The 14,283-nt window shown below is 54.8% G+C and overlaps 1 protein-coding gene across 2 annotated transcripts in view; it reads left to right on the top strand.

The window, feature by feature from the left end:
• Window positions 1-363: 363 nt before the first annotated feature.
• Tmem132e (transmembrane protein 132E) overlaps window positions 364-14,283 on the top strand; it is a 53,455-nt gene continuing 39,535 nt past the window's right edge. The window contains exon 1 of one of the 2 annotated variants that reach the window (XM_023565001.2): window positions 364-2,069. In XM_023565001.2, coding sequence (XP_023420769.1) covers window positions 2,003-2,069 — 67 coding nt within the window. In that variant the 5' untranslated portion in view covers window positions 364-2,002. The remainder of the gene's footprint in view (window positions 2,070-14,283) is intronic. The other variant, XM_005003525.4, reaches the window with a different exon arrangement.

Raw genomic sequence — 14,283 nt, 5'->3', positions numbered from 1 at the left:
GAACGGCCGCAGAACGCCTCCGGCGCCCAGCTGCGAGCTTGCATGGTTTGAAAAAGGACTTCGGTGACGGCAACTGCGGTGGCATCTACCCGGGAGAAACGCAGCCGCCGCAGTCGGTCGGTTCCTCTCGGTTCCAGCGCTAGCTTGCGATAGGGAGGAAAAATAAACGTAAAACAGAGGAGAACGGAAGCGCGAGGTCTGCCCCTGCCAGAGTCTCATTAAGGAGGCGAGCGCGCCCCCAGGCTGGGAATGCGGAATGGACACGTGGACAGACTGGGGGGAGCTGGAGGCGGGGGGAGTCACCGTGGCGCGCGAGCCGTGGGTTGCGCGCTCTGGGGCCACGTGACCACGGGGAATCTTGGAGGGGAGGGAAAGGGAGGGGGGAGTGAGCGCGCCAAGCTCTGAGCCCGCTCCTGCCCGGGTGGGCGCTGAATCCCGGACCCGAGAGGAAGGCGGTGAAGGCGACCGTGTGTTTCTCTGGAGTCATTTACGGCGGAGCAGCCGGCGCGAGCGCCTAGGAGGCGGCGGCGGCGGCGGCCACTCCTTCGTGCAACTGTGCCACCTCCCCCCCCCCGCCGCCCCCGCCTCCTTTTCCCTTTTGCTCTTCGATTTTTCTACCCCCACATACGTCCATGGGGAGCCGGCCCCCCTACCGGCATCTCCTCTCCACCAGGCCCGGTAGGCACCAGCTGCCGCCTCTCCAGCCGGGGGCTGAGCAGGTGCTGGGCGCCCTGGCCCCGTGCTCGGCGCCCGCCTCTTGCCACCCGCAGCCCGGACTGGTGCGGCGATCCGCTTGTCCAAACTGACTCGGAAGAGCTAGAGCCGATGCCCTGCCGCACCCACCGAGACGGTGGGGGAGCCATCGTACAGGGGCAGGGCGGGGGCGCGGGGAGGAGGAGGCGTCGGAGACGTTGAACCCCGGAAAAGTTAAAGGTTTGTGCAAGTCCCCCCAGGGAAGGCGAGGAGCCAGGCGGGGCAGCGTACCCCTCTGCTGAGACCACGAGACCTGAGAGAAGAGGGGGTGACCCGGAGCTGTCGCGAGCTGGCTGAGCCCCTCTTCATCCTGCAGCATTGATGGGTTGGAGGCTGGAGTCGACGCTCGGAGCAGGAAGGGCCCGGGTCCGGACGCATTAGCTGGTTTTCCCGCTCCGTCGTTTCTCTAAGCCCCTTCTCCATGAGGCAGCCGGTTCAGCCGCGCCACCCTCGCGCTAGTCGCGGAGCCGCTGCGGAGCCAGGCGGCGCGGAGCCGGCCTGTGCTAAGCGCGGACCCTGGTAGGGACGAGAGAGCGCACTGGAGTCCAAGAGCGAGCTCTGCGAGCGGACAGACATCTGGACGCCCACCTCGAGCTTTCCAACTGGGCGTCGCCTATGGTGGTGGCGACCTGCGTCGCCTGTCTCGGCACCTCACGGAAACTTTTCCCTCTCCAGATGGATTAAAGTTGCCTGGATTTTCTCTTTCTTTGCGAAAGAAATCATTCATTTGCACCTGACCTGGAATTTTTATGTCGGGGCTTCTTGCAGGGTTCTTGGAAGCGGAAAGCCGCGCTCTCCTTGAGGAGTTACGGCCGAAATCAAGGAAACTGGGGCTTGCGTTGGGAACCTGCATCCTTGAGCAAGTTCGGATTCAACCTGGCCCCAGGAGCCAGAAGATCCCGCGCTTCGCTCTAGGCAGCTCCCGGGACGCCAGTGGCCACCGGGCCCCGGGGCCGCACGTGCGGCTCCCCCCTCGCCTCACAGATCCTGCAGGGGGCACCAGCCCAGGGAGGTGGAGGCTCCTCCTGCCCGGAGCTGCGCCCCCACCAACTCTGAGGGTGTAGCCCGTGGCGCCTGGGACACCCCCTCCCCGCAAAGTGTCCCCGAATCGCGCTCCCTCGACCCGGAAGCCTCGGCCAAGACAGCTGGGCGCCACGGCCACGCCGAGCTAGATGTAATCAAGCCCAGCTCGGGGCCAAGTCGTCGTCGACTGTTGCCCCCCACAGACCCCTCCCGTCCCCACCTCGCCATGGCCCCAGAGATGTCGGGCCGCGGTGGCGCCGCCCTGCTCTGCCTCTCGGCGCTGCTCGCCCACGGTAAGTGTCGCGGCGCAGACTCCGGGGTGAAGATGCGGCGGGCGCCTCTGGAGGGGGCAGAGGGAGGACCGCAGAAAGAAGGAACCCCAACCCCACCCCTTCTGGACTCTTCCGTAGGCTCTCATCTTGCTCTGCAGCTCCGGTTACCCCGGCCCTTGAGCCCTCCAGCGGGCGCTGAGGCTGGAGCCCGCCGAGGGGACCAAGCCGGGCCCCGGCACAGGGTGGGGGGAGGGGGCCGTTTAATCTTCTCTGGTTGGAAAGAAGGGTTCAAACCCCTGAACGTGGGGGCGTGTCCACCTATAGTAATCTAGAGAGATCTGCTAGATCGCTCCGGGCGCCCCACCCGCGGTGTCCCTTGCAGCCAGCTGGGCCGGGGGCTTTGGGATAGCGTCTTCCCGGCCCCTGCAGGCAGGCCGATGGGGGGCCGCCTCGCCTGCCGCCTGGCTTCCTGCGACGATGCTCGGAAAGGGAAGTGGAATGGCAGTGGCCGGGAGCCGCGGCTGCCCGCCCGCCCGCCGCCAGCCACCCGCCGCCCGCGGTCCTGTGAGCTGCATCTAAATGGCCGGCTTAGCGAACCCGAGGGCGGGGGTCTGGGCAGCGGACGCGGGCCGGGCCGCGGGCGGGCGGCGCGCGGAGGGAGCGGGCTCCGCGCTCTCGCGGTCTGCAATCTGTTGCGTCTGCTCCCCAGCGTAGCCCGGGGCTCCGCGGTAAAGGGGTGGGACCGGGAGGGGCGCAGGTGGAACGCGCTGACAGTGGGACAGTAGAGGTACGGGTGGGCGACAGAAGGTCTCTGAGCAGCACCCCGCTTCCCACTGGAAACTCAGACCAGACGGGAGAAGGCTGCGGCGGGCCTTCCGCAAGCTGGAGACGCTCCAGGAGGCGAGGGGCGCTGACCAAGGAGAGGATCAGAGCCGCTGGGGGGAGGAGAAAGAAGTGCAGCCCTCTGTTCTCTCCCAGCGTGTAAGCAGCAGCCATGGGATACATTTCTCCAACCAACATAGGGTGAGTGGGTGCTTCGATGCCCCACAGTGAGGGCTAACAGCTGACAGGATAGAGAGGGCCTCCGAGGAGGGGGCAGTGAGCGTTCTGCTGTGGTGGAGGACCCTCAATGCGTCGTGCTCAGCTCCCCCCACCCCATATGCTGGTCCCGAGGAGCCTGTCCAAGCATGGGATGAGCGCTGGAGGTCTCTAACCAGGGCCTAACTCGGCCAACCAGGAAGCATTCTCAAGGTTGAAACAGTAAGACAAAAGAATGGACTCTAGAACAGTAGGCACCTGGGGCAGAAGGGGTGGGGGGAGGAGAGGAGGTGGAAACTGACCCCCTACAATGGGTAGGTTGATCTTCCCTGCTAGAAGCTGGTATGACCCCAGGGGAGCTGTTGTACTCAGTTCACCAGAGACAGCTAAGCTCAGCTTTTTAGGGAGCAATGGGCAGGACAGAGCCCCAGTGAGGGGTATGGTGGCGGTGTTGGGAGTGCAGCAGGAACCAGAAATCTCCAGCAGAGTGCAAATCTGAGGATGAGGAGGGCTTCGGTGGGCTGCCTGTCTGCGCACTGGAGCTGCAGAAGCTGGTTTGTGATTTGGCCTGGAGAGCCTGGAGTAAAGTGTTCAGCAGGAGGAAGTCAGGAGCTCAGCCCAGGGTCTAACCCTCTTGCATTTTCTCTTTGGGGGAGGGGGGTTGTTTGGCCCCCAAACCCAGCTGTGGCCTCTGGGCAGCTCAAACACTGTCATGTCCCTGATCCCCATGGCCCACCTCTCAATCTGACATTAACAGTTCTTCCTGGCCTTCGGTACCCTGTCTGCTTCCTAATCCCTAGTTCCAGTGGCCTTTGTGTGCTGCCTGTCGGTTCCTGTATGAGCTCTGTCTCTTTTTTCCTGAGGCGCCAGTGCTTTCTGTGCCAAGCAGTCCTGGGGCAGTAGGGCAGCGTCATGGGCTTACACTGCTGTCTGTCCACACAGCCAGTGCCAGCACAATGCCAGCATGCATGGGGCTCAGGGCCCCGTGCAGGAAGAGTATCCTCAAGGAAGTAGGGCTAGGACCTCACTCAGCAAGCAGGCATTTCCCATACTGGCTCTCAGACTCCCTTTGCAAGCTCTTTCACAAAGACCTGAAGTCTTTTTCATCCCATGCCTGGGTCTGCCCTTCTTAGGGAAGGATGCCAGCAGATATTAAAACTTGGAGACCGCCTCAATGAGTTAAGTCCAGAAAAACAGAAATCAACTCCCTCAAGAAGCAACACAAAACTCATGTCCCCTGGACCATCCTCTCCGGGGCTTCCTGCCACCCTTCTCTGTTAGGAAAAGGTTCATAGCCTTAATCTCAAGTCAAGTCAACTCTTGATGAGTATCCTGGGATATTCCAAGATGCTGGGGTTGGGGCCAAACGCAGTTTTCCATGGCTTGCAGGCTGCTAAGACCACAGGATTCTGACCACACAGCCAGCTGGGAGGCCAAGTAGCCTGGGTTTGTCTGACTGTGGCGCCACTGGGCAGGGTGACCTTGGCTGCCTGCCTCCTATCCCCCAGCTTCCACAGGGAGTATGGTCTCTGGCCCATTCTTCCTCCCCTTCTGCCAGGACTGCTGGACAGAGACCACATGTGAACAGAGCCCCTCTCCCTTTCAGGGCCTGCTCAGCCTTGGGCCTGGTATATGGTGTGTCTGGGTGTTCCCTGCATTGTTCCCAGTCTCAGGGCTCTGTCCAGAGAACATCTACAATGGCCATTGTCTTGTTTTAGGGGAGACTCTGCTCCACTTTTTTTTTTTTGAATGAGAGTTCATGGGAGCAAGGTGGTTAAATCTGTTGGAGAGCTGAGTAGGCCAGCTCCTTTGCTCAGTAACTTTTGCTGGTCCCTATGCTTACGGGGCCAAGAACACAGCTTTTGTTCAGGCATCTAAAGTCCTTTAGGATTTTGTCCTAATCTGCATCTTCCCGCCCACAGTACAGCCTCTGTGTGCCTCACGAGTCACCCCTCTTCCACTCTCCTGCTTTTGGCTTCAGCACCGTCAGCCCCTTCATCTGGAACATGCTTCCTCCAGAAATCCTTGCCTAGCTTTTGAAGCCCAGCCCAACCCACCACCTCCATGGAGTCTCCCTGAATTACAATTAGCTCTTCATGGGCCTTTTACCACCATGCAAGGACCTGAAACCCTCTGCTGCTACCTTGGTACTTCATTCTGCCTTTCAGGCCCCAGCTGCCCGACTGGCATGCCCACCTGGGCAGGATATGGGCAGGTGAGCTTGGCTGTGCCACCCTCCAGATCTGCTCATACTTGCTTTTAGGGCAAGAGCCATGTCTGCTACGTTTTTGCCTCATTCTCTAGTGCTTCACCCACGTAGGTGCTCAGAAGGAGTGGATGGTGCCCCAAGGTGTAGGACAGGGATGGGAGATGGGAGGAGACAGGCAGAGACACCAGAAGACAGCAAGAGGGAGGGGCAGGTTCATGGTCACAGTTGATATGAGAAGAATGTGACCTCTCAGGACATGAATGTAGTGTCCCACGATGCTGAGTGCATGATCTCCAGCCTGTCCCGTAAGGTTCTCCTTCAGATTATGTCCACCCTCCCCACCCCCCGTGGCCCCAGCCTGGCCCCTTAGGAAACCCAGGGGAGCCAGATATGCACCGGGCCTCGGTTCCTTGGCTGCTGGGATTCTGGCTGTCTTCCTTCTCCCGCATCGTCTTCTGTCTGACCACATGCAGCCATATGTCACCACACAGCTTTGTTAATGTTTAAGACCAGTAGGTGGGGATGTGTTATAAACTTAGTGGCAGAAAATGAGCTTTATTGGAATCCATTCTGAGCATGGCTAGGTGCCGGGCAGCGGGAGGCAGGGCACTGGGACTACCAGGGCTAGGCCCAGCGTCTCGTCAGCCCTGCTAAGGGCCTGTCTAGAACTGCAGGGTGTAAGTACAAGGCTGCCACAGAAACTGAGACCCTGCAAGGTGCCACCTCCCGCCACTGGAGCCTGTCTTTCCTTGGAAGGTCTCACTTTGTTGCCCTATATATCGCAATGTCCACAACACTGACAAAGATCACCAAATGACCCAATGCAAGCTTTGTGTGGATGAGGAAGTGGACACAGAGAGGAAGGGGCTGGCCAAGGGTACTCTACAAGTTTATTCTGGAATCAGGACTAGCCCCAGAGCCTGGATTTGCCTGCCCTGGACCGCTAGGTAGGTTCAACCTCCACCACCCTTCTCTGTCTGCAGCCTCCTGCAGCAAGATCCTTCTGGCCTTGGGTTAGCTTCTGTTCCTAGCAGTCTAGATAATCACACCCAAGCAAGCACGACAGAGGAAATACAGGACAGACAGCTCAAGGCCTCATCCACAGCTTCCTGTCAGGTGCTTGAAGTGCCTTTGCTAGGCGAGGCAAAGCCCCAGATTTGTGACATCCAAAGCAATTTGAAATCACAGTCCTCAGAATGCAGGACATCTGGGTTCAAACCCTGACTATCATCAATTTGCTGCATTCCCCCCATGCCCCTCTCCATGGTGGTGGTGGATGGAGAAGCCCCTGCCTACCGTCACATCCTTCTCACCCCCTCCCTCGAGACCTCAGTAGATGCTAACAAGTGGATCTGTTCTCCTACCCGTCACTCCCCAGGGTCTCCCTTAGCCCTTCCCTGCCCATGCTCACGCAGAATTTTAATAAGAAATTAATGAACCAATGTGTGCATGTATTTTTTTAAGAAAATAAATGAATTTTCCTATTTTCCTTCTCTTTTTTTAAATGCAAAGAAAAGTGGGCCTCTTCAGTATCAATTCGATGGCAGTATCTGCCATCGCCAGCAGTCCTTAGGCAGGGGACAAGGATCATGGGCTACCACAGTGCAGTGACACAGAAAAATCCCTGGGCTGTCCTGGAACCCCAAGGCTGAGATTCTAGAAGTTGTACCTCTTGGCCCCTTTCAGCTCCTTCTGCATCCCTGCCACCCCTCACCCCACACACCTTCACCCCAGGCCCTGCTAGCTCACAGACAACCCAGCAGGATGAAGTGGAAAATGGAGCAATTACCTAGATAATTCAGTGCTGGTTGCAGAAATGAATGTAGGGATGAATAATTCAGTGCAAAAAAAGCAGGGGGGGATAGGAAGGATAATTGAAGAAAATCTCTTTTTGCCTAAATTATCAAGATAATTATTTGCCTTTGGAAAGTTCGCCTCTTTATCAAGCTTGTATCCCTCATGCTTCAGTCTCATGCACACCTTTCCTTTGCCTATGAAGACGAGTATCGGGTTACTCTCTTCACTCAGTGACTTTTCATATTCCATTCAGACTGGCCCAGAAAGCAGGCTGCATGCTTGCTGTAGACTTTCTTCAGCTCAACTTTTCCTGGGCCCATCGCTCATGAATCTCCTTGGGATTGAGAGAATGATATGACCAGAGTCATCAGGATGGATGGCTTCCTCTTAACATGATCTAGGTTCACAGAGGCATCTCTAAGAATCCCGTGCCTGAAGGACATTGTCCACACGGGGCCCAGAGAGAGAACAGGGCCCAGAGAGAGAACGGATATCTAAAACAACCCTGCCCTTAATTTTAAGCTCTCCCCAGGGACACAGTCCTAGAGGTGTGCTTTAAACAATCACACAGAAGGGCGGCATGTATTTTTCTAAAGGAGAACAAGGAGGAAGACACATTGTTCCTGCCCTCAGGAGCACCCAGTACTTCTCTGGGTTGCATCTTCAGAGAACCCCAGATCTGACAAGAGAGACCCACCTTCCCTAATGGCCTGTGGCCTCTCACATGGGAGGGTCTGGCTGTGATGGAGATGACCTCCCTCATGTAGGACCCATCTGGCAGCCCTCCTGCCCCCAGGGCTGTTGGACTGGCTCCAGCCCAGAAGCGAGTGTATTTTTGGCAGCTTGGTGCCTTGAAGCAGCAGACATGGTGGGGCGGGGAGGAGAAAGGTGTTGGAGAGAACTGGACGTGCAGGCGCTCTTGCCCACCCATTTGGTCACGGTCATGCACTGCCACACTTCAGAGTCCTAGCAGCTCTCTGCAGCTAGATCCAGGTCCCATTTGGTTCTCACAGTGTGGCTACGTGAAGGCAGCATTGTGATCCCCTGCCACAGAGGGCAAGCTGAGGGTCAGCAGAGCCACACCACTCTGGCTCCTGAAGTCAGCTGTTCTGACTGCACACACAGATGTTCCTGCTATGCCTCTCGGTCCCTGTTCACAGGGACTAAGTAGAGATGCAGGCGGACAGGCACAAAGGGGCCCCTGCAGCTGAGCCAGGCTCACCCCATCTGGGACCCTCCAGGCTCACCTTGAACCCTATGTTCTTCGCTCTCCTGACTTCTTGCAGGGGCTGTTCCACTTCAGAACCTTCATGCATGCCGTCCTCTCTGCCCAGAACACTCTCCCACCTCATAAACGAAACTGCCTTCGAGCTAGAGTGCATCCACCACTACTTCCACCCTCAGATAGATGAGGATCTGCTCCCCCTGCAAATCGTTCAGATTTCCTATGGTTGAATTGCTCACTGCATGGGGGCAGACTCCGTTCTAGGCGTCTGGTCACAATCAGTGGACGTAACACAGCATCCCTGTGCTCCCAGAGTCTCTGGTTTTGGCAGAGGGCGGTTAATAATATATTAATAATTATATTAATATTAATATTATTATATTAAATATATATAATTATATTAATAATAATAATATTATTATTAATAATAATATTAAATAAATTATATATGTTAGAAAGCAAAAAGAGGGGAAATGAGGATTCTAAGGGCTGTGGAGGTGTTGGCGAGGACTGTGGTATTAAAACGAAGGATCATTTGACAAAATGTCATGGAGCACAAATTGGAGAAGGACAGAAACAAACTGAGAAAATAGCCCTGTATCTGCCCATGGGAGGGATGGCCCCTGGGCAGGCAGGCAGGGTGTGCAGCCCCTGTCAGAGGAGAAAGGAGGCCGAATGACCTGGGGCACTGTAAGGGGTGGGGTGGGTGCTATGAGCTGGGTGAGAGGTGGATTTAGGCAGAGTGAGATGAGCACCAGGGTCATGGAGGCCAAAAGTCAGCTGCCGTCACGCAGGGCATTTGGGGTGCTAAGCAACTTTTAGTTTCTTCTGTCATTTCTAATTCTTTTAACTAATTATCTGTCCTTTATTAACAACAATGTCAACAACAAAAAAATCTCCCAAGGGGCAGTGAGGATCACAGGCACATTTCTGGCCTGATTTTATACCATCTTGACTGGGGGAGGGAGTGGTGACCATCAGGAGATCCAGGACCCAGTGCTCAGGGACTGCAAAGCCCCATTTGCTTTCAGTCCCCAAGCATCTCACAGGGACGCCAGGTTCCCTGCTGCCTGGACCTCTCTACCTGTCCCTGTTTGATGCCTGTTTAGTGTCTTAGTTAGTGGCTTCTTCTGCCACTGCTGGCCTCCCCCTATTGCTTGACCACTATGGACCAATCTCTCGGCTAAGAATGTGACATGCCAAGGGATGGCCTCTGTCCTGGCACTCCTGGGGACAGACAGGCTCACGGCGCCTTCGTCCAATAGGAAGGAACTCTTGAATTGGAAATAGGAAAAATTGCCATTTTCTCAGCTGCCAACACAGCAGAGAAATGATCTCAATTTTCTGTGGCTGTTCTCGGCAGGAGAAAAACTGCCAGCAGCCAGCCCATGCATGAGAATTCTGAAATGCTGGGGACAGGAGGTGGGCCGGGGGTGGGGGTGGGCCGAGAGCCAGTGGGGCTGACCCAGCTGGGAGTTCTGAGTGCCCATGGGGGTCACTGCCAGGTCACTTTCCTCCACCTTCAGCCCCCACTAACTGCACACCTGTGTCTGAGCAGCCACTGTGTTACCTATCTATCTTCATAGTCACATCACTGAGCACCTAATGTGTGTCACACTGTGCTGACCGCTGGGGTCATCCCCCAGCAGCCAGAAGTAGACTCTGTTCTGTTTCCACAGAGTCTTGATGTTCATAGCTTTCCTCCTCTACCCTGCCCTTTCTTCCTGCACTTACCTTAAAATCAGGCTTCTTGGTTTGATCACTTCGCAAGTGATTTGGGGCAAGTTGCTTGGCTACTGTGCTGCACTTTGCTCATTTTCAAATGATTTCCAAAATATTCCACTTACAAGGCCATTGTGATGATTCAGTAAGTTTTTACAGGTCAAATATTTAGAGTCCCGCCTCGCCCACAGTAAACGTGTAAAAATGACAACTGTCCATATTTGCTGTTAATTTTATTAGCACGTACCATGTGCTGTGTTCGGTGTGAAAATGAAGGAATACAATGCCTGTCCTGTGAGGGATTTCTGATGAGGAGTCCCAGGGAGATGAGCTATGTCTGCATAGACTGAGATCAAATGCAGAGTCACAGATACTTAGGAAGACAGAGTGCTCTGGAGGGGAGGGGAGAAATCCTGTACCTGTGAGGGCTCCCGGATACTTCATGGAGGAGTGTCACATCAGCAGACCTTGACCAGGCTCTGGAAGCTGCTTCTGAAGACGAGTCGCTCAGCATTTCCTGTGTGTGTCTGATACCCTGGCAAAGAGGGAAACACAGGGCAAAATTGGTGCGGGGCATCTGATGCTCAGAGTCTGGGGTAAGGGGAAGCGGGGAGGCTGCCTGTGAAGTGTACAGGACCTGAGGCTGAATTCTGGGTACATGTTTTACCTGAATGATCTCTTAAGACCTCTCAGAATTGTGACCTGGTGCCCCCTTGAGTGCTAGAAAGCCATTGAGTGTAATAGAGGAAATGTGACCTGTTCAGAGCAAGAGTCTTAATTACTCAGTTGGGAGCAATTTGCAGATTGTTGTTGCAGCTGATTAGGGGACAGGGGTCTTGCTATGGAAAATGACCATCAGTTGTCATCCAAGGAACTACCATCTGGCAGAGAACCCAATTTTAGAGCCAGAGGGTGAGACCCCAGTGTGAGGACCAGCTCTGCCACTGTCCTGGGTCCTAGTTCTACTTCTGTAGGGGTGGCTGGCAGGTGGCAGGGTGGCTCAGTATTTGGAACTGCCAAATATGAGCTCACAGACTGGGCCCCAGAGGCAATGGGGGTGGGGGGGAACTTGCCTGTCTCTCACAGCAGTACAGAAGTGTCTTTACTATCCTGTTGGGGGGCATGGAGAAAACAGTCCGGTAAGAGGGTCCAGAGAGTTGCTCTTTTGAATGAAGTCCCCATCTCCCTCCTCATTCCACACCCCGCTGTCAATCAGGATGCCAAAGGCACAGATCCACCCAGGGGTCTTTTCATCATGGGGCCAGGAAGGCCTCAGGAGTCAGAGAAAGGGGTATGCATTCTGAATCACACCAACAGGTTCCAGTTCCTGCCTGCCCCTGCACAGCTGTGTGGTCAGGGGCGGAGGACCTGCCTGACCACCTTATGATCCTCAGTGTCCCCATCTGCAGCATGGGAGGGACAGCATCATCTCTCAGGCTGGCCACTGGAGGGATGAGAGCCTACCATGGAAGCTCCCAGAACAAATGCGGGCGCCTGCCACAGGGGTTCAGTAAACATGGGTTTGTTTCTTCCCTTCCTTGCTACAGGCAGCCGCTGCCTGCTGGGAAGCACAGTTACACAATGCCAAAGGCTTCCTGGAGAGCTGTTTTCTGGTGGTTGGGTTTTTCAGTTTGTTTTGTTTGGGGTCTTTTTTTCTTTAATCCCTTGGTGCCGCCTAGCAACATGCCGCTAGTGTTTGAAGCAGTGGTGGCCAGTACTCCTGCTTCCCTTGTCCTTTCTCCAGAAGATGGCCCACAGGCATCAGCCCACACTGCCGGTGCCTCTGCAGCAGAGTGGAGGAGGCCTTTGCTGGCCACAGCTGCCCCCTGACCATGAGGTCAGGCTTTTACCTGGCCAATGAGGACACTACTTCCCAAAATTTGCATCCCTTCCGTAGCACCCCAAGGTGGGCACAGAGGTCTCTCCATGCCACAGGGCAGGCACCTTATTCCATGGCCAGATGTCAGAGCTAGGGCTACAAGGAGTTTCTGACATGTGCCTAGGCCTCCCTGATCCTGTACTCTGTCCTTAGGATCCTGGTCCCAGAGCTGCCTCCTCTACTCTTGGCAGGTAACCATGACTGTGTCACTCTCCTCAGCCTCAGTTTCCTCATTTGCCAATGATAGGGGGAAAACCCTACTCATCCTGCAGCAGCATTGAAGGTAGGCAATAAGTTAGCCCTCAGGAAGCAGCTACTATAACTCTTAATTTTTTTGTGGCAGTGTAGGGGATTGAACCCAAGATCTTCCCACAGAGCAACACCCCCAGCTCTTTTTATTTTGTATTTTGAGACAGGGTCTTACTCAGTTGCCCAAGTGAGGTTCAAACTGAGATCTTCCTGCCTCAGCCTCCAGAGTACTGAGATCACTGCTGTGGACCATTACACCTGGCAGTTACGGTTGATTTGGTATCAGGAAGCCTTAGTTACCTCCAACCGAGAGACCCCGACCCAACTCTCCCACCGTAGTCTTCCTCTGCTTCTGCTGTTGGCTTCTTGCTTCCTGTCCTTCCTTCCCATGTATGTGAGAGATGAGTTCTTCCTCCCAGATTGTGTGGAGGCCCTGTCTTTGAAATCCAGGCTGCTGAGCTGGATCAGTGTTATCCAGTAGAATTACAACAGGAGCTGTGTGTCTGATGTACAATTTTCTAGTTATCGCATGAATATGAGCAAAGAGAAACCGATAAAATTAATTTAAATAGTGTATATTAACCAAGATATGGCCGTCATTTCAACATGTAATCCATATGAACAATTATGAATGAGATATTTGAGTTTTCATTTTCTTTCTTTTGTACTGAATCTTCAAAACGCCAGTGTGAATTTCATACTTAGCAAAGCACCCTCAGCTCCTAGCTAGTCCCAGCTCGGTGGCCTCGCAGCTACACATGGTGGGCAGTGCTGGGACGGATGCAGCCTGAAGGCTCCACCACGAGCTCCCCCAGGGGCCATTTCTGGGGCTCTCAGGTCAGGGTGTTGGCACTGTGAACCAGGCCCATGTTCCTTCCTGAAGTTCTTCTTGGAAGTCCCCTGTCCTGCTCAGAGCTGTCCCAGCCCTGGCATGATTCCTGCTGGCCATCACCTCTCCCACTGTATCCAGGCAGCTGCACCCAGGGCCAAGGAGATCACTGTCCTCCCCTGCCAGGAGATCCTCTAAACCCAAGTCAGATCACATCTCCCTTCTGCCTAGAAGCCGCCACCTCACCAGGAGTGAAGCCAAAGCCCTTACAGTGGCTCATAACGCTGTCCCTTTTCCTGACATTGCCTCCCTGACCTGCTTGGGGCTGGTCACACTGGCTGCTTCTCTTCTGTTCCCAACATCCTAGGAAGGAAGCCTGGGAAACCTGGCCTTGCTGTCCCTTGCCTGTTGTTTACATCTCTTCTAGCTCTTTCAGATCTCCCCCAAATGCATTTCTTAAGAATGGTCCTCTCCAGCCACCTCTGTCCCCTCACCTTGCTGTTTTCCTGCCCATGTTACGTGGTTATGTGTCTGGGTGTTCAGAGATTGACACTCCCCTCGCAATGGGAATGGCTGTGAACAGGGGCCACATTGTTTTGTTTGCTGCAGTGCCCCCTCCAACACCTGGACCAGGGCCTAGTGCAGAGAGGCTCTTGCTTGTGAGGTGAGGAGTGTCACAGAGATGGCTCCTTCCCATCTTCACACCCTCTCCTTCAAGGAACCACTAGGAGGACAGATCAGTAGCTACATGGGTGACAAGGACCTGAGATGGAAGATTTGTCTGCCAACCCTAGCTATATGATCTGGAGGAAATTACTTACCCTGTTGGTGGCTCAGTTCCCATGCCTAAGCAAGATACTAAGATATAACAATCTGCATGGAGTTGCTATGAATAAATGAGTTAATACAGGTAAAGGGCTTGGAGCCATGCCAGCTTTTAGCATGTGCTCAATAAAAGCTATTGTTTTATTCAGTGTGTGCCTTTGAATGCTTCCTGGACTCCAGACACCATGGCAAAAACACCAGGCATGAGATCATGGAGACACAGTGACCAGCTGATCTGGAGCTCAGTGCTATGTAACATAATATACCTCAGGGTAACAGAGACGCCAGAGAACGCCTGGACTCACCTGACTCTAGTCAAAGGCAAGTGTGGCCTCTTGCCATTTTCCAGTAATTACCATGAAAGTCTATGTGACCTCATGGGATGACTCTTGTGCCCAAATCCTTCCCACTTGGCTACTACAGTGTGCTGGAAAGAGGAGAGCTGAGGGCTTGGGGACCTCA

The sequence above is a fragment of the Cavia porcellus genome, unplaced genomic scaffold, assembly GCF_034190915.1.
Source record: "Cavia porcellus strain 051 isolate PalLab524CR breed Dunkin Hartley unplaced genomic scaffold, mCavPor4.1 scaffold_6, whole genome shotgun sequence".
Taxonomy (NCBI): Eukaryota; Metazoa; Chordata; class Mammalia; order Rodentia; family Caviidae; genus Cavia; species Cavia porcellus.
The sequence above is the reverse complement of the archived record's forward strand: the minus strand, read 5'-3'. Positions and strand labels throughout refer to the sequence as shown.